Consider the following 26751-nt stretch of genomic DNA (forward strand, 5'->3'; position numbering starts at 1 on the left):
TGTTCATGCACCAAGGACAACACACAGCGCTCTACATTCATTGATTGATGAACAGTTCAGTGCACTGCAGATAGACAGCAACAGGTCAGATGTGCTGTCTCAGTACCATGTCTTTAACACGGAAATAACATAAACTTAGACATGTAAGCTTATAACAGCAGTGACGTGACAGTGATGTAGTCAGAAGCCAAGATGGATAACATGTTATTTGATCCAAACAGTTAAAACATTTTTTCATAGTGGTGTTATACAATAAAAATCCATTGCATTCAATTAGAAAAATCTAGGATGGCAAATAAATAAAATGTATCAAATACATGTCTTACTCACTCGTTTTCTTTATGCATGAATGATTTCCCACAAGCAATAAGCAGATAGAGCTTCTGAACATGCTCACTCTCAAACCACACACAGTCAGCTGGTGACTGAACCACTTATAAATTGGGGGAAATTCACCTCATTCAAAGCCTCATCAGGCTTGTCATCCATAATTTCCATAAGTTATGGAAGTTATGATTCACTCGCTAAGTGTTGTCCCTGCTCAGCCTGCAGTTTATTGTATTCCCTTTGTGTTTTCCACCATCCTCCATATAACAAAATAATATAGAAATAATAACATACTTATCATGGTCCTTCTTAAAACTTAATCCTACCCTTTTTCATGTTGGCAAATCTGCCAACCACTTTGTCTTTGTCAATGTTTATTTCCCACTCAATACACAGCAGAGTGGGGTTGGATAGTCTGGCCATGAGCAGGCTAGCAGTGCTAGCAGTTAGCTTTATTATATGTTCCATCATCATCACAGTTGTGTTGAAAGGATGAGCAAAATGTGAAGAGAAGCACAGGATGCAATTCAACTTTTCTTACACTCTCACTCCTTGCATTTTAATTCACCCGATTTGTACTTTCTCTCCATTTTACCGCCTAGTTAGATTAAAAAACACATCATCTTGATTATTAACTTGACAGTGTGCAACAACATGGCACATTCACAGATATATAGGCTGTTAGCTTTTAAAACTCCCAGCAGCCAAATAGAGTGGCAGGGGTACTTAGAATGTAGAATCAATGACAGCACAAACAAGCCACAGTGCCCCCACTGTTGCTGTTTTCTGTATAAAACGAGGACCTCTTGTCAGTGATGGAGGCTCATCACTACAGCACAAGATGCAGATGTGGTCTGAGTCTGGCTTTTTATTTTTTGCTACAATTGAGACACATAAACTTTATTCAAAATATTTAAGGAAACAATAAAAATGTAATTTCAGCTAGGCAGATTTGGCCCACAGTGAGCCCCATAACTGCAGAGAAATGTCCCCTACACCACCACCACCACAGGAAAGTGCACAGAACAGTGCACTTATTGCATAATAATAATAATACATAAATGAGTCATAGGGTGATTGGGTGACCAGTAAACACAGGAACATGTAGTGATTATAGCAAGAATGCCACCAATTCAATCTGTACTGAATGATTCTTAAGATTAATTTGTGATATACAACTGCTGTAGATTGTTTGGAAACCTTCTCCTTAAGATTGTATAGGGGTCTGAAGGCAGCACAGATATGTCTGTTCCATCTACAGCCTCTAATTTGAAAGCTGCTGCACCAAAACAGAATGCTGTTATGCAAATGAGTCATTGTCTTTACCTTGATGAAGTCATGCACAACCAGGCTGCTGCAAAACAAACACTCAAACTGCTTGATATTGTTGGTATTCTACCAGATTATACATGCAAACAATCTGGCAAAGAAGTTATGTTTTACTTGCATTACTGTATGTAATCATGATTATTGTTAAAACTGTGTAAATCTTAAATCTCAATCATTTAATCACAGTTTTCACAACACAAACTAACAAAATAATGTAGAATGTTTTATTGTGCAAATGATATTGTAATTAACAACACATTATTACGGTTGGATGACAAGGTAACTGGGCTTTCCACAACCTAATATTGTCTCTCCATCAGTTGAACCATTTTTGCCTGTTACTTGACTGAAATGAAAATGATTTATCATTCCACACACTTATTTGTATTCCTGGGCTGTGCGTGTATGAATGAAAATAGCAGGTGTGCTTGGATGCGCCCTCATTGTCCTTGTGAACATGACCTGGCACTTTGCAATGGTCCTTGCAATTTGCTCCCATTCTGTAGAACCATCGCTCTCTTGTTTAATTAGTTGCAGCAAGAGCTTAAATGTTAGTTTAAGTAAATCTTAATATAGGATAAAACAAAAGAAAGAAAAAACAAGAAAAATGATCTATCTTCTTTCTTTTACAACTATTTGTGTCTGTTCCTCCCATTAGGCCTAATGCAACAACATTTCTACCTTCTTAATTTGTTCATACTTTTTAACTCAAAATGATTGTTTTAAGTGACTTATGTAGAATAAACTGCCAGTGTCTCTGTAACAGCTCAGTAAATCATTGGACTATTTTGTTTATAAACCCTTTTTTTTGTATAAATGGTTTCATGAACGCAAATTGTTTATCATGTACAACATACTGACAGCTTTCTTGGATGATTTACTATCATCTTGTTATTCTCTGCTGTGTGTACCACTGACTTTCTTATTTCAGCACACACCTCCATGAGATTCAGAAGCTCATATCGAACAATACACTTCCAAGCTGCGTTTTCACATTTGTGTGTATGCAGTGTTAAAGGTCCCGTGTGGGTGGTTAATCACTGCTCATGTGCTGAGGTTATATGGATGAGATGAAAACAACAGAGGGTTGTGCATGCCTGCAGGTTAGAACACTGGAAATACAATAGTGTAGTATTGTGTTTACAACAGGGTTAGAAAAGGAGATCATTTATAGACAAAGCATCAGATTTTCAAAAGAAAGATCTGATATAAATGTGTTTAAGAAAAAGAGTATTTATATACAAATGCACAGTGTAACACTCTGCACAAAGAAGATCTTCTGATCTACAATTAAGTACATTCTCACCTTACTGTATAAAATGTAACGCTAGTATACTCACAAATACATCATCTCTAATGTAAATGTGTTAAAATGATTTGCCTGCAAGGTAGTTATTTTCTCTAGTATAACTAGTGTGACTGCAATTAAGCCAATTGAAAATTACTCTCAGCAGGCATTTAGATTGTTTTTAAAATCTTCTGAATGATGGAAACAATCCGTAACTCTGTGGAAATGAGTATCCAAGGAGTAAACATCAATTTATGGTTCTCCAGAGTAGACAGTTTATGCAGATTTGTAAATGATGATGTTTGAATGTAAAATGGTTCTTTACCTCTCCTTGGAGATTATGTTTAGCAATTGTTAACAACAGTAAGTTTAAACATAAAGATAGAAGAACACAAGTAGAAATTCGAATTGTTTGAAAAATTCAGCAGTGTGTCACGTGATCCGTGACGAAGTGTATGTGGAGGTCAGGATCAGCCTCTGTTAGATACAGGGGTGAGCACACAACACTTTCATATTAGCAGCCAACATGATTCACACAGTTTGTCTTTTTGTAGTTGTGTCTTGTCTTGCAAAAGTTCAAGACTTTACCCCACATGATGTACTATTTTCTTAGTGGGTGCTGAGGTTTCTGTCCTCTCTGACCTTTTACTCATCACGTCCACCCACGCCAGTGGACGCGACTGCGAGCTAAATAGCTGAGATGGCTCTGCGTGAGTTCAGCTGGTTTGAAGTCTCTTCAGTCAAAATGGCCATATTGCCTAAAAAAGTGGTTTCATGTTTTGTGTAGGTTTATTGTGCTCTATTGTAGGTAGGTACCTGGATGTTAAGCTCAACCCCTCGCTATATTGTGTGTGAAGTATTTTGGGATCCACTAATGGCTTCTAAATGATGTCTCTCAGGTTTCCCTGCTTCCTTCAGTGCTATGTCCAGATCCCTTTATCAACAGATCAGTACTAGAGGAAAACAGTTTTACTGCTGCTCTGGCTCAGTTTTCCATTCACAAAAACCATTCTGGCAGTATCCCGAGTGTTATGACAGCACACTAATGGTCACATTGTCCCCAAAGGAAATAAACCAATTGATCCAATGTACAAGTGTGCTCATGGTACATTCTGAGGAGAGATAATGAAAAACCTTTTGAGTGGAGGATACATTGACATTACACTGTGTCTGAGAGTCTGTGCGCACACCATCTGGTACTTTGATGAAATAAGAGAATGGTAAACCTTGTGTGTGTGTGTGTGTGTGTGTGTGTGTGTGTGTGTGTGTGTGTGTGTGTGTGTGTGTGTGTGTGTGTGTGTGTGTGCCTGAATGTATACATGTGCATGTGTGAACAGGGTTTTAGGATAACTGAGCCTAGATGCCTGGTGTGTGAGTTCACAGTGTCCTTCTGAATCCTTGTCTGGATGCAAGCGCAGCAGATGCAGGGCGCCTCCTTCTATCAGGGGCCATGATCACTAACACGTTTGACCTGCTGACTGCTCGGTCAGGTCAACAGTATCGGCTGTTAGCACTTTTTACAGAACAAAGCGCTGTCTATGGTGTCAGAGCTCAAAGCCTTTTGTTACAGTCCCACTCTTAGGTGCTACTCAGCAAGGTATTTTCACAGTTTATAAGGATGTGTTTGGTGGTGCAAGTGAAATTTTTGTGTGGCTTTTTTTAAGTGTTCTTGCATTCCATATAGAGTTTGTTACTGAAAGGTTTTTGTTTAAGGATGTATTTTATAGGTTGTTCACTCACCAATTCAACCACAATCTCATGCAGCAAATGTTATCGTTTACCTTTTCACAGCGAGCCAAATGGTTGCTCAGCCAAATAAAACCACCTATGTATTAGCAGTGCTCCTTCAGTTAATCTCTTAAATGGACTGCCATTATAGGGCCTAGGAAGCGGAGTAATTGTTGGGTAAAGTGATCTCCAGGCATTTACTGCAGTTAACCTACTTAAACCACTTATTTCTGCCACTTTGCAGGAATGAAAAACATAGAAGCCATCACCAATATAGAGTCAAGCTTTAACTAATCCTAGAGCTGAAAATAGAGGGAAGAATTTTAATGAATGCTGTAGTGTGCGCTGGAATTTGCGTACGGATAGAGATGTCACTTATTTCTACTGTACTGAACAAATTCACTTTTATATTATTATTATTTATGGCTTCCAACCATTTTTTTTACAGCATCACCATATAACAAGTGTCACATGAGGTATGATGATGATGATGATGATGATGATGATGATGATGATGATGATGATGATGATGATGATGATGATGATGATGATGATGATGATGCATTTTATTTAAAGGCACCTTTCAAAGCACTCAAGGACACCTTACAAGACACACATAAAACAAACAAACAACCGTACAATATAAATCAGCAAACGTTGATGTGGAAGTTAGTATAATTTTACAAAGATAAATAAATAAATATGGCTGTGGCTACATAGTACAATAGTACAATGTAAGAACAAGAATGTGATTACATAGTTAGTGTGACACAGAGTATGCAACTAGGAATAAGTGCGTTTTCAGGCGGGATTTAAAGGTGGAGACAGAATCAGAAGTGCAAATGTTTGGTGGGAGAGAGTTCCAAAGGTGGGGGGGGGGGATCGGCTGAAGGCTCTTGACACCATGGTAGTTAAGTTGGCAGATGGGGCAAAGAGCTGGTTGGCAGTAGAGGATCGGAGAGTGCGGGAAGGTGTGTAGATGTGAATCAGTTCAGAGAGATATGATGGGACTAGGTTGTGAAGGATCTTGAAAGTGAGGAGCATAATCTTAGAGTCAATGGAGGATTTGATAGGAAGACAATGAAGTTGCTGCAGGACAGGAGTGATGTGTTCAATAGAGGGAGTTCTAGTGAAGATACGAGTGGCTGCATTCTGTACCAGTTGGAGTTTATGAAGAGATTTCCGAGGAAGACCAAAGAGGAGAGAATTACAATAGTGGAGACGAGATGTAATCAGGATATTTACAAGGAAAGCGGTGCAGGTTGGTGGACGGAGACGACTGATGTCTCCGTCCACCCAGGGCTCAGTCCAAGGAGTGAGCCCTGGGGAACACCACTGGAGACTGGAGAGGAGCCGGATCTCAGGTTCTTGAATTAAACAAAGTGTGTGCGACCAGAGAGATATGATCTGAACCAAGCAAGAGGGATACCAGTGATTCCAATGGAGGCTAACCTGTCCAGGAGGATGTCATGAGAAACGGTGTTGAAAGCTGCGCTCAGGTCGAGGAGAGCAAGTATGAAGAGAAGCCCAGAGTCAGATACAATCAGGGGGTCATTGGTGAATTTCACCAGGGCTGTCTCAGTGCTGTGGAGGGGACGGAAACCAGACTGAAATTATTCATTAAGAATGTTGTCAGACAGATGGGTGTGGACCTGAGCTGCAACAGTTCCTTCTAGTATTTTGGAGAGAAATGGCAGGTTTGAGATAGGACGAAAGTTGTTCCAATCATTCGGATCTGCACCAGGTTTCTGGAGTGTTGGAGTTACTGCAGCATGCACTGCTTTTAGATGCAAGTCAAATTGACATTTGAATACTCACGACCTCAACATGCTACAAAGCAAGCCATGGCTTTTGCTAGATCCCTTGTCACTTCTAATTTATTATTTCAAAGAAAAGCACAGTGGTTGATGTTATTGATCTTGACATTGTTTTTGAAAGCATGTTACATTTCTTAAAGGGAGACTTTCTTTTCTTTTTTGATTATAAAGCAATTCTAGGTGCAATATAAATACTGTGATGGTATCAAAACACACAGCTCGTATTCAGAAACTGTGTCTTTAAACATTTTCATGTCATAACTATATGGACAGTGTTTCCCTATCGTTGCCTTGGAGGGGCAGCACAACCCTCCATGGGGACCCCCCCCCCCGCCCCTCTTGATAAAAAAGAAATACACGTTTATACACGTTCAATTGTTTAATTTCAGCTCAGTTTGAGAGCTGCCACTGCATTTTGCTGTCATTTATAGTCATGCTAGTGTCTCTCTTTTCCTCTGTTCTCTGTGTTTCACCAAGGGCAGGGCTCACACATACACACACAGTGGAGATGAGGAGAGACAGTCGCGGAGCAGTTGTTGGATGTCATTGAACAGCCTTCCAAAGGTTGGATAACATTGTCCTCAATTGTGGTGATTGCACTTGACCAGTGACTTTTACCCAGAGCCCTGGTTTTACCTAGCTACAGTAGGCTACAATCAATTACCTGCGATTGTCCTGGGCATGTGTCACTCAGAAAACAGCCAATCAGAAGAGCGGGGTACAGAGCAGGCGCAAAACCGCTCATTTCAGGATGAGTCAGACAAAGGGATTGCATCTATAGCTTATACAACTGTTACTTGGTGATTTTTGACCATTAAAACAGGCAAATGTTAATAGACCACGAAAATGGAAATATTAAACTGGGAAAGGGGCATAATATGACCTTTTTAAAGAGCATTGCTCCAAATCTATCTTCATTAAACCCCAGCTTCTTGCCTAACAAGACTGTAGCTTAATGGTCTTAAAGTGTCAGAAAAAAGTGCTTAATAATGCATTCCCTAAATGATTGTATGGAGGTTTTATTACATATTTTTAAATATTAGATTGTGATATTCTGTAAGATTTACACTATCCTACAGAAAAGCAATAGTTTTGCTTCATTGACTGTGTTTAGTTTTAAACAAATTGGTTCTGTTTAATCCCTATTATGTTTTTGGTGTTGTTTCTTAATCTGCAGCAAAGATTTATGTGACATTATATCATAAATAGTACTGATACAAATTTTTTAAGCTATTATTTTTTGACATATGGGTTTTATTTTTTTGGTAGGCTATGCCTCAGTATTTGGGTCTGTTTTATTTAATTTATTTTTTCTGATTTATCACCTACAGCTATACCATTCTGTTAGTAGTAGCCCGAACATCTTTTTTCCCCCCTGGAGCTTTCTCCTACTCCTCCTGGATGTGCCATAAGCACTCACAGTTAAACTGTATATATATTTGTGTATTATTGTTTTTCTTATTACAACTCTGCTTCCTCTTAGGGTTGGATAGGAGAACTTCATGGCTAAAAATTTAGGTGATATCACATGCCTATTTATGCATTTCAGAAAATCACTGGCTTTCACAACAAACCTTGCCACTAAGTGTAACAGCTTTGGCTGCAAAGTTCATGTTAGTTTGTTGTGTTGTGAGCACTTATTGTGTCATATTTGTCTTGATTATACAGGCTCCAGGAAAAAACTGTTTAAAATCATTAAATAGCAACACAATATTAAACTGCTTAATTGGACTGAAAGTGATTAATGGGTTATTTTTTTGTTTACCTGATTTTTGTTTGAGTATGAGCCTTCAACATTCTCTGCAGTAATGAGCTTTCTATTGTTGCATGTCTAAAAGACAGTGAGTTTACTAGCATAGTTTCATACCCTGACAGATGCCAGATGGTACAGGTAACATAGATAACACAGGAGTGAGTCCGCAGTGATGCTTGAGCTGCATCTCAGTGAACAAAATTGATACAATGACAAAATATGGCATGTTATTACATTATCCTTTTGTAAATAAAAGTGGTCAAAAGTATACTCTATGCTTAATTTGTATCTTAATATTTGATCTGAAAATGGAACAAAACAATCAACACAAACAGTTCATTTTTAAACCATCCTACTAAGAATTTAAGTTTCTAAGACCAAAATTCTATTATTTCACACTATTTTGCTCTCACCACAATCCAATTTTGCAGTTATATATCTTGAAAAGCTCCAAGACTAAAGTCAGGTAAAACCTCATACTAATAATTGAAAGTGTGGAGGACATTACTTTTCTATTTGTGGAATGTCTCCTGTGTTCAGGACCAATGTTCTAGATTTTTGGCACAGTTTAGTGAATCCAATTTAGAATGTCCTCTCATTCTTAAAAGGCTCAATTCAGAATGACGGTAATAGTGAGACATGACACAAATTATAAGTCTCGAGGCTGGTGTCATCTCCAGTGCTTTCTGGAGCTGAGAATGACATCACTGTTTATCAGTAATAAACATGAAGTCATATGTTTGACACACAGGAACATTTTATATTGTTTCTGGTCTTCATTCAGAGGTAGAGGAAGTAATCAATTCTCCCTCCTTCTTCCTTTCACACCAATTTTGAAACATATTTTAGTCTATAACTTGTAAATATGCTTAAAATATGTGAAAAAATGTAAAGCACATTTCTCTCCATTTCATATATAGTTTCTGCAGTTTCCTGTGTGTGAATGTATGTGTGTTATCTCTGCTGGAGGAGATGGCATGATATACCTTGATTTCCCAGCTGTATTGATTCTGTATATTCTGTCCTTGGTGTATAATGTCATATCAGTCATGTTCTACTAAATAACAGTGATAGGATGTTTGGGCAAAAACATCACTCTCATATATAGCTGACACTGCATAAGTATATAAAATGTGATCCACATAATATAAGAAGCTATATATTTGCCCCTTGTGAACTTCAGTATCAAGATGTAAGTATCACCACCTGTAATGTGTGCAGTTTATGTATCTAAAACCACAAAGAAACAATGGACTCCCTCTGATGTCTGCGTCTGCGATGCCTCTGATGTGGTGAATAGCTGTCCCACATTTAAATTTTAAACATATCATTTTTATTCAAATAAAACATTCCTCACATTTCTATACATACTCCCTTGTTTGAAATACATATTCTAACCTATTTTGACATTTTTTTACTAAGATTAGACTAGATGGATGCAGTGAAAATGTTGACTGGGCATACATTGCTGCAGAGTGTTGAAATGCCAGACATGACACTGGTTCTTACCTTTCTTTAAAGGGAGCAAAGATTCAGCTGCACTCCCAGTTGACTTTAAAACATTTCCTGCTCTGAATTTTAATCTTTTGTATTACTTTATACCAGTTTGTTGTATATTTCATGTTTGCAGTCAATTGATATAGCAGCTCTCTATGGATATTTTTTTCTACCAGCAACCTTTGCTATTGTACCTTGATGGAGAGGCTTAGATGTGTCTGCACGTTTAAAAAGTGTTTCGAGATGGTGAGAGATGACACAGTTTATGGTTGTGTGAATTCAACATGTTGTCAGAGGATTTTGATGGACTGTCAACAGTGTTTGAGGCAGTCACAGTAACTGCAGCTCAAGGTTGCAGTTCATTTAATGTTATCAGTGCAACAGAGTCCAGAGACTGTAACATGACATCCAATAGCTAAACAACTAGCTCAAAGAGTATATGTAAAACATAATACATCCAGAAACTTACTGTACATACCTATTTGAGCTGTTGGATATGGCTATCAATAGTCTGAAGGTGAAGATGAAGGTACTCACAATTTGGTTGATTGGAAACAATCCAACAATCAACCATCAAAAAAGACCATAGATCTGGTCAGATGAAAAAAAGTTTTAAAAATTCAGGTTGAAGAAAGATGATAAATAGGATCTAGACTGAATTATACCTAAATCTTTAAGATTTTAGTTTATTTCTGCAAAGACTTACTGTAAGTGAACTGCCCAGTCCCTCAGGCTGGAGGGTTAAACTAAGGACAGAGAGAACAGATGCTCAGTTGTTTTTGTTTTGTTTTTTTTATGTGATGTATATCATTGCCCATTTCATGAAAAAAAGCCTGAGTGTCTTATGAACTAGGACAACAAAACATTGTGAGTGTTGTCTTTCTTTTTGTACTGTTGCTGTATGCACTATTTATTACTATTTTCCCTTATTTATTACCTCCTCTGTATGATGCTCTCATTTCCTCTCCTCTCCAAAAACATCTTTACCAGTGTGATTCAGCTGTTAGAGCTCAGAGTATGGTCTTCCCTTATGGGTTTCCTGCTCTCAGGACCACTTCTCCACTGTGGCATCTCTGTAATGGAGCCCCCAGGAGCCTGAGCTTCTATCTAAACAAGAAAGGATTTACACAACTGAGCACTGATTGTGAACGCAGTGCCAGCATCGCTGAGTCCCACTGGGCCACTTCAAGGGCAATAAGATGGCAGGCTGCTGACAGTGAACATCTTTTTAAGAGGATCGCTGTCTTTCCTTCTTGCAGCTGAGGGTTTTTTTTGGGGTATGTGCGTAAACATAAAAAGGAGATGATGTAGGTGTATTACACTGACTGTGTAGTCACGCTGGTAACTGCATCGTACATTAAGGAGCTATTTGGTTTGAAGGATGAAGGAGATTCTGTCTTTGAGGTTGAAAACTGCAAAATAAAATCCACAGCACAAAGTGATTGTGACTGTTGGTGGGTGATTCAGTGTTTCACCAGATACGTTAATATGAGTCTTTGGCAGACTGAGAAAGTATTTTTTATCTCAAACTTCCCTCTTTATGTTACCATTCCTCCACTACAGCTCATCATTGAAACACTGTCTGTGGAAATATTTAACTAAAAAAGAAGTACTATTAAAGAAGTTTTTTCCTTATTCATATCAGGGGTCTAATGATAAGGGGTGTTGTATTTCTGCGCATATTGTAAAGCAATACAGGCAAATTTGTGATTTTTTGCCATACAAATAAAATGGACTTGACTTGACAGTAAACTCGGAAGATGCCCACTTGATTTTACTACCTCAGATTACTCTAATGTTAACTTCAGATAAACTTCAGTATACATTTTTGGAAGGAACAAGGACTATGGATTGACTGCAGCAAGCCAAACCACTAGACTAGGGTTTCAAGACTGTGGCACTATTCTTTATGTTCTTCAATTATGCATTAGTCAAGCACATTTGCATGTATCAGCTTGATAAAAGTAACAAAGAAACAAAAACATACATTTCTCACACAAAAATGTGTCTGGAACCGCCCCACAGTAATGTTCGCTTATAAAAAAAGCTCATGTACGAAGTAAGAATAAAAAAACATATTCACTTTCTTCCTGGAAGTTAGGTAAGAAGATCTCTCATATCTTTATGAGAAGTATAGCACTAGAGCCAGGAGGCAGTTAGCCTAGCTTAGCATAAAGACAAACATAGGGGGAAAATATGTAGTCCAAAAATACATCTACCAACACTTCTAACAGGATGTTGTGTGCTGTAAATACAGCAGACAAAAACAGACACAGCATTATTTTACACACAGTTTTGTTTCTTGAGTTATGTTGAGGACGAGTAATATTGGTTGAGCAATTTAAATAAGTGCCACTGTGGTGTTCATCAAGAATAAATCACCAGCATACAGCCAAATGTAAAGTAATGGCTGTGGAGCTCAATAAAGACCCAATTTAATACAGTTTGGGAGAATTACATGGAGAGAAGATAGTGTTATCCATAAGCAGTGGAATGAGTCATCCCCTTAAAGGTACCAGGGAGTAGTTTTATTCACAGTTTGTTTTCTCCCACTGTCAGCATTTTGTACCAACATGTGGCCTCATGTTTTCAGACCAGTTGTACTTATCTGGTGTCACTTGTGCAACAACAGCTTGCTCTGTGCTCCTCTTGGTCAGGGTGCTGAATTTATATTATAAAAAACAAAAAAACTCACTCATAGTAATGTTTTCACTAAGCTTCATGAGGTGAAGTGTATTCTTAGCAATCCTTTCAGTTGTTGTTGTTTTGGAGAGGCCATTACCTTAAGATTCATCATTGACCTGTCTATGTGACTAACATGATAGAGGTAAAACACAACCCATTAAATGAAGGATGTAATACTATCCACAGGATTTACAGCTTATCATTAAAGAAACTGATTTCACATCTGGGATACCTTCTGTCCCAGTAGCTCCTGTAACTTAATGTAACCTCTTAATTAGCATTTCTTTCATGTGTCTTTCAGAACAAAAATTAAGCGTGTTCCTGAGGCTTTCTGTCCACATTCATGCAGCATACACTGCAACACTTGAAACTGGAACACACTTGTGCAATCACAATGCATATACAATATACCTAAGTAACTAGTTGACCCATCTGCACACAACATTTTGATATAACTGATTTATTGCTTCGATCAGACTGCCAGGGAAGGCATGTTGAGCATAAATCTACTACTACTTAGCTGCTGACTGACAGAAGCATCTCCTACTTCTGTGCCTGCTTTCCAGACTGCAGAAAGTACACATTACCATATCATAAGATTATAGTAAGCCATTTACTGGCTTTGCTGCTTTCAGCCTTGGCAGCAGAAACTTTACTAGCAGTGACAATCAGCGAAGATATCATGCAGTGTTGACTGAGATATGCTAACTCGCAGCACTGCGGTTGAGCCCCAAAAAAGCAGGCGGTGTGTAAGACCACCATGAACCATTCTGCCACTTAATCACCCGCTACCCAGGAGCTCGAACTTGTATGTAAATACTAAACTAAAGCATACATTGTTGAGCACCAGTGTTCGCAGAAGCTGCACTAGAAACAAGTAGTCTTTCAAGACCATTTGCTTTGTTGTTGCATTTCCATCCTCTAGCTTAAAATGACACCATCATTTATTGATGTGGTGTTTCCCAAGCTGATATGGAACCCCTCTCAATAATTAATCTGACGCAAGGCCTGGCCAGGCAGAGATCGGCGTGCTGCTGCTGACGCTCCAGTAAGGACCGCAGTGATCATTTGGCCCCAGTCTGGGTTATTTTCCATTCCTCCGTTTATCACTTTTATTATAGCTGTGATGAAACGCAGCGCGTGCTTCCATAAAGCACTTATGGGCCTCTGCTTGTTTAATATATTCCTCTCTCACTGACAGGCCAGCACTAATCACATTTACCCATGAGTCACTGTGGTTAGTATCATGGCTGCCCGCTGCACACACCCCGTACTATCAGTACTCTTTAACACATCTTACACACAGAATAAACATATTACATACATGAACACTGTGACTGCTACCGGTATGTCTACTGTGACAACCACCAACCACCTTTACTGCTACTGCTACTGCCAAAACAATTTCACTATCTACTGACTCAACTTTCCCCAACTTGACACGAGAACTTTGTTATAATCCATTGATGCAACCTTCGATTTTCTGTTTTATATCTTGGTAATTTCATTAAGTTAAGCAGAGTATCCTTCTCCCATTCACATCCTCCATTTCTTCCTATGGCCAGATGGGAAGGCCCTTTACTAAATATGTCATTGTCCGGGTCTACCCCAATATCTCATCCCACATGGAGTGGGATGGAGTTTTGAGCATTGTGGTCATATCTGAGCCCAGACAGGTTGCAACCCACCCATAGTACCCAGAGTTCATGAATATTGGTGAGGATTGGAATGTAGATTGAAAAAAGTTTCCAATTCAGGTTCAGCTCCCTCCTCACCACAGGTGTCCACTACAATACATGCATGACTGCAACAATCCTCTTGTCACATACATACAACTAATTATCTTTGTGCATTGTTCTTCCTGAATGTTATATTTTACAACCTTAACCTATTATAAGGTTTCTCAGGGAGACTGGTCACCAGAGCACCTCCCCAGTCATCTTTCTAAAAGTTAGGAGCCAGAGGTACCTGGGAAAAGCCTTGCCTCCTCTTGCTGAGTTGTAATAAAGTTGCCAGAACCTCTTTGAGGTCAATTTAGAGTGCGTCTCTGCTTCTGTAACCTCAAAAGCTGCAGTCTTTTTTTTGGCCTGCAAATATCGTTCTGCTGATTCTTGAATCCCCTGACCCCATGACCTATACTGACACCTTCTTCAATATGTCCCACCTTTAAATCAGTGTTTGTGACTGTTCCAAAAACCTAGGATCCTTTTGTCTACATCCCTCAGTTCAGTTGTATCCAGAACATGTTAAGACTGTATTCTTGGAGAAACCCCATCTGTTATTTAGCAGACTGTGCAGTTATTTAGCCCTTGGCCTGTAATCTACTTGCACATGTCCAGGACCTGCACAAGCACACATACACAACATGAAGAAAACAAGGCCTCCAGGTCAGCCATTTGTCTTGATCAGGGAGGACCAGCAAAATCAAATAGCAGAGTTTAATGATTTCCCCATGAACTGAATGGAAGCTGACAAGGTAATCATCATGGCCCCAGCTCATTTATTTTTGTCAAAGGTCCCAGCATGGTTGATATAATTTAAATAATCTGCTAAATGAATACTTCATGCTCATGAAAGACAGTTCAAGATAAAAGAAAGTCAACGTCAGTAATATTATATCAGCCTAAATGGCATTTAGTGCATACGCCAAAGTCCAATTTTGCATGCAGGTGATGGACTAATCCTTCCCAGGAAAGTGACATCATATAATATGATTTTCCTTTTATAATAATTTATAATTTTGACTTATTAGAAGGGCTTTGGGTGGATGGCTAGATGATCAGCTGGAAAAAAGCTACAAAGCAGCAGGAGAGCACTGTTTGACACCAATGACTGGACATTTTTATCATCAAGTGCAGGCATTTTAATAGAGAATTTTAATGTCATGTCTAGCATTTTTTGACATTTTTACAGAATTTTAGAGTTTTAAATCAAACTATGATCTTTCGCTAACGCTATCCAAGTCGTTTTTATGTGCGTAAACCTAACCAAAAGTGGTTTGCGCCTTAACCCAACCAATGGTGTTAAATGACACATGCAAAAGTAAAAAATGTGGTGTTAAATTGGTTTATCACCTGCATGCAAAATGTTACTTTGGCGTATGCTCTGCACGCAATTTGAAAGTGTAAAGTTGTGTTATTTGTATGCAGATTGTGAGACCAGGATGATAGTATACTTTTACTAATTAGACAACATTTGCAAAGTGTGATATGTGTATCTATACATACTACAGCTGAGGAAGCTGCACACTGTATGAGTATGAAAAGCAGTTGGTGAACGCAGTTTCTAATCTAATCTTAACTAATCTTACATGCCTTCAGAGGGCCTAAAGAGACCTGTGGTTCAGTATGGACATACTGTAGATGCTTGACTTGTAGAGAAACATGAAAACAATTTAGCTAGCACATTTTTTGCCAGAAATAAACAGATATACAAAATAAATATTAACAAAAATTATGGCCGCATTGTAGTACTCAGTATGGCTGTCACATGAAATCTATGCCTCTTTTTTGAGACTTTTCTGTCTTTTTAACAAAAAAATTCAACACAAAACACACCTTACTGGAAACAGTCTGGCCAGGTAAATGCAAGTGACACAGTATAATACACAATGAGGTGCAACATAATGAATTTGCTAAACCGTTTAAAGTCCCTGTGTTGAATACAAAACATGTATTCCAATGTAAAACCTAGCATATACATTTTGTACTGTATGGCCACTAATCTCTATAGCAGGTTATTTCATTTCCAGATATACTGATTTGCTTTGTAATAAAAAGTGTTAATCCAACGTCAGCAGGGATCTCATTATTTCCCCCACAGCAATAACACCTGAGGGAGAGAAAACTGTGAAAGAAGCAATTCCCACACTGAAATCACATGACCATAAACCACATAATAGATCTGCAGTTTACCTACTCAAAAACAATAAAATAGTGCTTTAAATACCAACGTATAGCATTTCCTCCCTGCAGCCACTAGTGTATTGCAGCTTGGCTCTGGGTTTAAATCTCATAAGGCTCCTGAAGAACACTTAACTTCAGATCAATAATGTTTCGGCCTCAGAGCTCGCCTATGTGTCCCAGTGGAGCCCTGGTCAGCTTACTGAAGTTCAGTGTGTCTCATCAGTATGCAACACAACACCACATACTGTATACATTATAAGAGTTTGATCAGCTGCCTATGGGCAAGAGACTTCTGCTGCTTTGTTCTTTTGCTGTTTAGTCCAGGCAGATAATTAGCACAGAACAAAGTTAGTGTGCTTCTATCTAGTCGTTACAAACTGCATCAGAGTGCAGACTCAGGTAAATTACCAGGAGCAATATGATAATCTCCACTCATTGTAATGCACAATAAAAGACTCTAGATCAGAAGCTCTTTATTAAATCAAGCCTAAAATCTGTTGTTCATGACTCCAGTATACTGTAAAAACTATGAATTCTTACATTGTGCTGTTGCTGTTAAAAGTACTTCAGCTTGTTTGTGTGTTCCAGCATTCTTCATGAATGGTTTCAGCTAATTCATTTCATTCCATTTCTTTTATTTGTGTTGGACTGAGATAAATCGCCTTGCCTATCTGTTGTTGTTTCATAACTACTAACTTCGACATGGATCATCAGTAACATCTTACACACACACACACACACACACACACACACACACACACACACACACACTACATGGGAATACAGACAGACAGACAAACGCACACACTTCGGAATGGCCAATAGAAACACACAGGACGCATAGGAGGAAACACACAGAAACAACATGATTAATTGGGATGGCTTTTTTGGGCATCGCAGTAGTTTACACCACAGTGCACAGCAGATGGAGGGAGTGGGAGGCACAGACTCTGAAATGTTGTTTATCTGGAGATTTCTCAGGTGTACCACAGACATATATAATAGAGCAAGAAGGATTGAGGCTCACTGTGTGTGTCTGCGCATGTTCATGGATGTGTGTGCTTCCAATTTTGCTGCTGGCCTAGTCAGCAGGCCTGTCCTGGTGAGTCAGGGTGTATGTTGTGACAGTGACATACAGACACACTGACAGAGGAAATAGAGGTTCAGCCCTGTGCATCCTGGGAAACGTCTGGCCAGTGCACAACTTGACACAACTGGACCTAATAGGATAAGTTTAATTTGTGGTTTGATGTGGGCTGGACTCTGCTTCAAAGATTCTATTGTAAAGACTAGATTTAGATGTTTATCATTAATGAATTGTCTTCAGTTGTCTTGCTTCAGTCAAAGATGTATAATCTTTTCAATTATTATTCAGATGTTTTGACAGATTCATGTTGTGCAAACAGCATTTTTTTTTTCAAAGATCTGTGTGAGATTATACTGCAGATTCATTGAAGTGCTTTCAACTGTGTTGATTGTTTATGATCTAACTTTGAATAGTCTTACAGGTGAATATTAATAATACTAGATATATTGTATGTTAGTTTAAACTATTACAAAGTGAAAAAGCTTAATTCAGCCCAGGCACTGCAACAAATGATTATCTTCATTCATTTCCAAATAGTGGAAAAATGCCCATGATAGTTTCTTAGAGCCCAAGGTGATGTCTTCAAAAGTTTTGATTTATTCAATCAATAGTCCAATATCCAAATAAATTCAGTTTACTGTTATGTATGACACATAAAACCTTGAAATTCTCACATTTGAAGAGCTGCAATCAGCAATTTAGTAAGTAGTCCTACCAAGGACAGTGCAATATTAATCTCAATCATTTTACCTCAGGCCATTTCCTCTGCTTGGCCAGTTGTTGGTTATGCACATTGTTGAAAGCCTCTCCTGTAGTTGGATAACTTCAAATCTGCCATCATTTTTCAACTCGCAATCATCGAAATAAATTCAACTCCTGGGGCGTGCTCTTGAGTTATGAACTTGGGAAAGGTTTAATCCAATCCAAACAGAGGTGATGATCTTATTCTCAAGTGCCCTGACAATAGTAACATAACCTAAAGGGTGTTAAGATTTTTTTGTGATAGTGAAATAGAAGTGCAGACAGCCTTCAACACAGAGATTCTTATGTTGTTTTTAATGATACAAATGAGCAGGCTTTGGATCTCACAATTGCTCTTACATGGACCGACATCTGAATGCAGCTATTTCCATGTCTTCTTTTTGGTTGTTGTACTGGGGCAGATTCATCAGTGTCTTACTGTTCAGGCTTATTCTCTCTCTCTATCCTCTCTCGGTTTTCTCTCTCTCTTTGTTATCTAGTTTTGTCCCTCCCTTCTCTTTCCCCCCTTCTGCTCTCATATATCTGCCTTTGACTTTCTCTGACTGTGCAGTTTTGTGTCACTTATGTGACTTATGCAGTGTCTCTTCTTAATGGCAGTGTAGGATATTGTATAGTGCCCTTTGCCACTATAGGAAGAAAAGCTTTAATATTCAAGTACTATATAGTGTCCTCCATTACTGTAACAATCACAGCGGATGAGCTCACTATAACAATAAACAAAATATATATTCAACGGGATGGGGAATTTAATGTTAGCATGTACAATTCCATTGCACACACATACGTTTACTTTATAAGAGGTGTAAAAGTGGTTCTCTGCACATCTTCTTGCAATGTGTAGCTGAATCAGATGCTACACAGATCAGAGGCAAACTTCAGAGAGAATAAACATTCATGGATTATGCTATGGCCCAATATTATGCACAGGCGAACCATAGCTCTACAGCCTCATTAAAGTTCTGCATAACTTAAAAAAACCTTCATGTTCTCCTAGAAGTGGTGATACAGTGAACTCACTGAATCGCAAGAAGACATACTGGATCCATTCTCTTAACACAGCTGAACCCTTGGGCCTTAATGAACTGAATTTGTTATGCCTCCTTTAATTCATGATATATGCTTTTCTACAGAACTAAGCTATAAGCTATACATTCTGAACTGAACATATCCTCGTCCTTCAACACTCTCACTACCCCTGGACAATTCAGGACTATGATCTCAAATTACTTAACCTCATTGCGCAATTGTTTTCATGAAGTATTGTTCTCTTCTGATCTATTTAACCCTACTTATTTTGTGTTTAACTGTGTATCTCAACATCATTGCAAATGAGAGAAACCTCAATGATTTTCGAGACTTAAATAAGTTTGAACGAATGAACATGCAACTTACCCTTTGTGCTGGAATTTTTATAACACAAAGATATACACCCACTTTATTGAAGAAAGGAACATCTAACACCTGCTTATTCAAGTAATTGTCCGATCAGCCAATCATGTGGCAGCAGCGAATTGCATAAAATCATGCAAATACAGGTTAGAAGCTTACTGTAGAGCGAAAAACAACAAACATCCCATGAGCAGCAGTTCTGCAGACAAAAATGCCTTGATGAGAGAGGTCAGAGGAAAATTGCCAGACTGGCTTGAGCTGACAGGAAGGCTATGGTAACTCCGATTACGGAAAAGCATCTCAAAATGCACAGCATGTCGAATCTTGAGGCTACAACAGTAGAAGACCTCAGGGTTTCCACTCTTGTCAGCCAAGAACTGAAATCTGAGGCTACAGTGGGCACAGGCTCACCAAAACTGAACAGCTGTAGACTGGAAAAAAGGTAGCCTCATCTGATGAATCTCAATTTTTGCTGAGACCCGCAGATGGTATAGGGTCAGGGTCACAGTATTATTACTGACCTTGTGCATCCCTTTATGGCCTTTATGGCAATATACCAGTTTTCTAATGGCTACTTCCAGAATTATAAAACACAATGTCACAAGGCAAAAAAATCGCTTCAAACTGGATTCATGAGCATGACAATGCGTTTAGTGTACTTCAGTGGTCTCCCACGTAACCAGATCTGAATCCAGTAAAACACATTTACAATGTGGTAGAATGGGAAATTCAGCATAAGATGTGCAAAAATTATGTGATACAATCTTGTCAACATGGACCAGAATCTCAAAGGAATGTTTCAAAAATCATGCCACAAAGAATTGAATCTTCTTTGAGAGCAAAGGGATGGTCTACCAAGTGTTAGTATGGTGTTCCTAACAAAGTGCTCAGTGAGTATTACAGTATTCTTGTCTGTCTTTGCTGTGTATGGGACACCTGAATATTGGCTCAGCTACTTCTGGCCTTGTGTCAGTTATCCAGTAGGTTTAAAATCACATTCAACCTTTCCCCCAATGATTATGTGCCTATTTTAGATTGACTGTGTTCAGCTCATGTCTTAGTCCACTCTGAACCTGTTTGATACAGTTTTTGGCTTAGATGACTTAGCTGAGCGGTAGTCTGCAGCATGGATCTGTGCCTACTCACCTTTGGTGTATGACTACACTGTAGGTGACTGTAACTGTTATATTACACAGTGTCATAGTTGAGAGTTAAATTTGGCTAGCTTTGGAATAACAACTAAAGAATTACTGGCTCATGTTTTGTTATGTGTTCATTGGTTGCCTTGTTGCTATCTACCTTATTGTTGCAGCAAAGCCAAAATTATGACTCTATTAAAAATATATTTTAATGAGTCTTCTGGGGTAGATGCAGCTTTATGTAAGGGCTCTGCTAATTCTCAGTTAGCTACTGCCAGAACAGCAGGCCTGCTCCTCTCACACTCACTGCCACACCTGATTAAGACTACAGTACATTTTAATTTAGCTGAACAACTCATATTATTTTAGTTATTTTATTAAACAATTACCTAACCTAAAATGTAAACATTGTATTTCCAGGTACTTTGATGATACAAAAAAGATGATTCTTTTGTACTGCATTGCATGACAAGGACTTCTCATTTTGAGCTTGCCTCTTCCTTTGCCTACACCTTGTCTTGCTGCTTTTCCAGGTCCTTTTCTGCAGCAGAAATTTCTCAAAGCTTTCACAGATGGCTGCTGCCTCAATATGAATATTTGATAGCCCTCATATATCTCCCTTGAGGGTAGTGAAATATTAAAACACTTTCTGGTGGCCGTTTTGACTTCTCAGTTCCCAAAAAATGGACTCCCTAATGAGAATGGAAAAACAATGTTTTGATGTGACACTGTCTACATGTTTTCAAATGTCATTTTGAAATTCATTTGATAATGTAACATTGCTTGCTGTTTTTCCTAAGCATGGTGTTCTCATTTATGCACCATTCATCTGCTGGGTATTCATTAACTCTGTGTGAATATGCAAATGTTACGTGGGACAGAATGAGGTGGCTGCAGACTCCTGTGAAAAAGAGTAAAGTTGCCATTTTTCATTCCTTCCCTTTTTAATGTCTTTCAATAGCAAGCGCATTATACTTAGTTTGTCATGTTCTGTCTCTTTCAGCGGGATGCCAAGGGACAGTACCTGTTTGACCTCATCTGCCACCATCTCAACCTGCTGGAGAAAGATTACTTTGGCATTAGATATGTTGACCCAGACAAGCAGAGGGTAAGTATTCATTTATAATGATACATAACTAAATTGTAGTTGAATCCAGTGGTGTCTCTGTGCTACATGATGATTCATGATTTGGTCTCTTCTCCTTTCTTCTGTTCTCTTTCCTTTTTTTCATTTATTCAACTAACCTTGTGCACAGCCATTACATTGAATCCTGACTCACAGCCTCTCTGTCCTTGTCTATCTTCCCCCATTCTTCTCTGTTTTTCTATTGACTATGAAACTAAATTAAAAGGGGAAACTGCTTTGTTAAACACTGAAGTGTTATAATAAAAACAGTTGTTTGTAATGTAGATTTCATAAGGTTACATAGTAAAGCTACACAGTCAACATCAACAGTTCAGATCAGCTTTTGGTCAAGCAAACTAAAACTAAGCAGATCAAATGTGTGTAATTTAGTTTCTATAAGAAATGACAAATATGTTGAAAAGTTATGTATTTGTATCCTTGCTCACTCCAATAAAAAAATATGAGAAAAAAGAGATCAGCTTTTAGTATTTGGAAAGTAGCTTTAATTTACCTTTTTTTTTTAGTATTTGCGAACACAAATGACTAATTTGTTCCCTAGAATTAATACCTGGTGCACACAAACTACTTAATTTGTTACCTTGAATTAGCTTATCATTTCTGCACACTAATGAACAAAACAGAAACATGTTCACATCCCATAAAATACATTTTAGATATGCCAATGGCAATACAGAATTGTATTTAATGGGTTATACTCAATTTTGAAGATGATAACATTACCCAAAAGCAAATTTTAAAATGTCCAAGGAAACGAGATGTGAAGATGATGTAAGGACATGAAACCATCTGTGGCCACTCTCAATAAAAAGCTCTGCATTGACGGACACTTTTCTCAGAAGCTCTTTAATGTAAATTCCAGGTCTAACTGGTCTAATTTGTCATATTTCTACTATATAAATATACAGGCAGGTAGGTAAGCTTGCAGGTAAGCTGAACTGAGTGTTTGTTAATCACGCATTCTTGAACAGGGTTACACATGCTGTTGAGGCTTTAAAGGTTTTTGCAGATTCTCTTTGTTATAGTAGTGAAACCAGCTACCAGCTTGTGTTCTTCCTCTTAGCAGATGACTGAAGGTGACTGCTCTGTGAGACAAAAGTTTTCATTATTCATTTAAGTTGTAGATAATGAAGACTTTAGCCACAATGTCACAGTTTCTGTTATCACTCTATTTCGATCAATTTTTAAGATTTTGAATATGTCTAATTGATCCACACTGTCTCGCTCAATAAATCTTCACTTCCTTAGTGCAGCTACTTAGTGGTCATTTCTTGAGAAAGTTAACACAGTTGCTGAAAAAGTTCATTATTATAAGGTAATGAAAGCTGTATTGTGCACACGTTATTATCAGCATGTCATCTTCTCGTTGATTAGAGCCAGTTTTCAACTCATGATGTTTACAGAGAACAGCCTTCTCTTGATTATCTTACAGCTTTCTTTCATCTCCTCTCTGCATGGTGACTGCGTTGGAGAGAGTCTAAATAAACAGAAGGGAAGGAGATGGGAGTAATTCCAGTGTGCCTTCTAGCTATAGATTATAAGTCATGCTAAGACACTGAGCAATCAGACCCCTGACTGACAGTTAGCAGCTAAACATTCAGGTCTTCACTTCTCTTTCTCTCCCTTTCAGCATTGGTTGGAGTTTACAAAGTCAATTGCCAAACAAATGAAATGTAAGTATTTTGTTTAACGTGATTGATCAGTTTGTGCCAATTCTTTTGGTTGAATCAACTTCCAAGTTGTCAAAATTTTACCAAAAATAGAGAAAGGAAAAAATTGCTAAATATATAGATGAAACACATTAGAAATATGACAATACAAGATTTGAAATCTTCTTTTTTTTTACAGCCCAGCCTCCATTCACCATGTGTTTGCGTGTCAAGTTTTACCCACCTGACCCTGCTGCCCTGAGAGAGGAAATCACCAGGTAAGTTTTTGAGATAGCGCCGTTGGCTGCACCTTGGTAGTGTGGAGTTAGGTCTCAGGATCACTACAGGTACATCTGAAGTCTGTTATTTGATCTTTCCTCGCTCCTCGCCTGAACTGGAAGTCGTTCTGATCAGCCATTTTGAAGGCCATCTCCAAGGTCTTATGTCTGCTATGAGGAGCAAGGACTGAGGAGCGATGAGGATCTCTGAGGAGCCATGAGCAAGGATACATGAGAGCAGCCTTTATTTGGTGACACACCCCCTTATTGGATATCAGTTATTGAAGTCAGCTGATCAGACTGCTCTGATATATCATGTGTTGAGACAGATTACAAATTCAACTTAAGTGTATCACTGCAAAGTTTTATATTTTGCTTATTTTCTGATTCACTATTTAGTCTCTGATTAACAAAAGAACCATAAAAAAACTTTTCACGAATTGTTATTTTCGCCATTAACTTTTATAATGGATAAAATTAAAGTAATTTAAAACCTGTCTTTCAGATGAAGATTCAGATGTTTTAAAACACATTTATATTTTACATAATTTATTGTCATTTTTATTCAGTCTAATGTGTGGCTGAAATGGTTGTGTTGGGTTTGATATGAAAATTTCTATTTTGCCTGAAACATTTAGCATAATAAATCATTTCCAGTGTTCAAAAGACACCCTGATCATATTCTGGGTTATTCAATAATTAATTCACAATCAGAATATCAATAAATACATAATATAAACACATTCTGTCAGTAGAGATAGTTCATGTGCCTCTGAGCAGAACACAGTACACAGTATAAATACAGAATGCAGGTTTTTATTCATGTGAAGGTGTTTTTTAAACAGGTAACACTGCTGCTCTGTCAGTGATAACTGTGCACCTTTATTAGTATTAGCACAGTGCAGCTGTGAGCCTCAGTTGGAGGGATTAAGACAAAAGGAAAAGATGCAAGTGAAGGAAACATCGATGCAATTAAGAGACTTGAGGTGTATCCTTGCATGTCATGACTCTCTCTCCCATCAATAAACTTTTAAACCTGAGAGTAGTGACATGTTGAAGCATCTTCAGTTGTTTGTTTGCAGCTGAGTTAAATCATTCACTTACAACATGCAAATTGTACAAATGGCAGTAAGGGTTGAGAAATTCTTAATGGAAGTCATTAATTTGCCATGTCAGTGTGCATATGTCCTGATTGCACTCATTTAATATGGCCTTTTACAAGCCCAAACACTGTCTTGCATATAGAGTAGTTTGTCTTGCTGGAAAATTCAGACTTTGTCCAAAACACAGGGCAGAAGACAAAACTCAAAGAGATGCATTTTTGCACATTAAGTCAGACATCACTTGTATTTAGTTTTTATTGGACTGCCCACATTTTAAAGACTCCAGAAATAGATTAAACTATAAAAGTGGAGTGTGACAAAGAGTTGTGACAATCGCATAATGTCACATGATTAACCTGTTCCTTACTAGGCCTCTGGCTCAGGGTCCTGCTCGAAAATTGTTATTTTTGTGAAGTCAACATAGTGTAAAGATGCTGGCATTAGCAAACTTAATAAATGGAAGATATAAAATTATCATAGCACATAGAGACTCATTTTATTAAACCATGAGGGATATCTCAATCCAACTGCCTTGCTGTTTACAGCCCTGTCTTCTATCAAGGCTAATGCATTTGTTGTATTATTGTATGCTTCTGCGGCCTGATTTTATATAATTTTACAAACACTATAGCTAAGTAGAGGTTTTAAAAAATAATATGTGCTTGTATATGAATTGATGATGCTTTCAGAATGTCCCATTTGGGGCTAGAGCTTGCATATTTAAAATACTGTAAATGCATATGTGCGTGTACATGTAATCACATTTGCGGATGTATGTATGTATGTATGTATGTATGTATGTATGTATGTATGTATGTATGTATGTATGTATGTATGTATGTATGTATGTATGTATCTATGTATCTATGTATCTATGTATCTATGTATCTATGTATTTTTCCACATTCCGTAATTGTTTTTAGGTCTGTAGCCTTACAAAATACTGAAATTGTTTGTGGAAAAGTCTTCAGCTTGCCATCTTTATTATTGAGTGAAATAACCAACTTATAAAATAATAAATAAGTGTTTTACGTCAATTTATCTTACACACTGAAGTGGCATGCTGTGGTGCAAGTACAAAACAAAGTCCAGAAGTTTAATTTCACAGCAGTATCAAATCCTCAACAGTGAGCCCATTTGCAGCAGTGTTTCCCTTTTTATAAGCTGCAGTGTCATGAAGCTCCTCACCACGCTGCTGTATGTGGCATCCCTGACAGCTGAACAAACTGCTGTGAGGAGTGAGCCAGAGAGCGACTGAGTTCACATATCCCTATAAATCACGTCCCTCGACTGGTTGACACACGATGAAATCTCTCATTTGCAATCCAGCTTGTCTTGATGCAGCAGAGAGAGAGAGAGAGCTCCTCCGTCCTCCTACATCTGTTCTGACTGGAGGGTTTCACAGACTAACAAATATGGAGTAGATAAGCAAAAAGTTGGAAGGTAACCAAATTTAACGTAGATTTGTTTGTTGTTTTTAGCTACCAGTTGTTGTTACATATACTTTCACAGCAATCCTGTTGTTGTGTTAGCTTTAGATTGATTGATTAGTGACTAGACAAGTTTGACCAATTGACCAGAAAAATCCATATTTGAAAGGGACTATCTTTGACTGAATTGCTCCTAATTGTTCAGCTTGAGTGTCGACTGCAGAATGTTTAGCTGACCATAAACTCTGATCAACTTGAGACGATTACATACAAATTACCAAATTGTGTAACTTGCATAAAACATACCTCCATGGCCATCAGCTAATGTCATCATCAGGCAATAACTTTGTGTAACACAAAAAGGCTCAGTGTACCTACCAACATTTTTCATAGTGATGCTTGTACTATACTATTTATTGCTTTGCTGCTTGGAGAGAAGCT

The 26751-nt window shown here is 38.1% G+C and overlaps 1 protein-coding gene across 1 annotated transcript in view; it reads left to right on the forward strand.

Annotated features, from left to right (window-relative positions):
• The window catches only part of LOC133977933 (FERM domain-containing protein 5-like), a 74884-nt gene that overhangs the window by 35304 nt on the left and 12829 nt on the right, over nucleotides 1-26751 (forward strand). Inside the window, exons 2-4 of the mRNA XM_062416236.1 lie at nucleotides 21710-21814; nucleotides 23481-23523; nucleotides 23699-23777. Coding sequence (XP_062272220.1) covers nucleotides 21710-21814; nucleotides 23481-23523; nucleotides 23699-23777 — 227 coding nt within the window. The remainder of the gene's footprint in view (nucleotides 1-21709; nucleotides 21815-23480; nucleotides 23524-23698; nucleotides 23778-26751) is intronic.

This window comes from Scomber scombrus, chromosome 1 (genome assembly GCF_963691925.1).
Source record: "Scomber scombrus chromosome 1, fScoSco1.1, whole genome shotgun sequence".
Classification (NCBI taxonomy): Eukaryota; Metazoa; Chordata; class Actinopteri; order Scombriformes; family Scombridae; genus Scomber; species Scomber scombrus.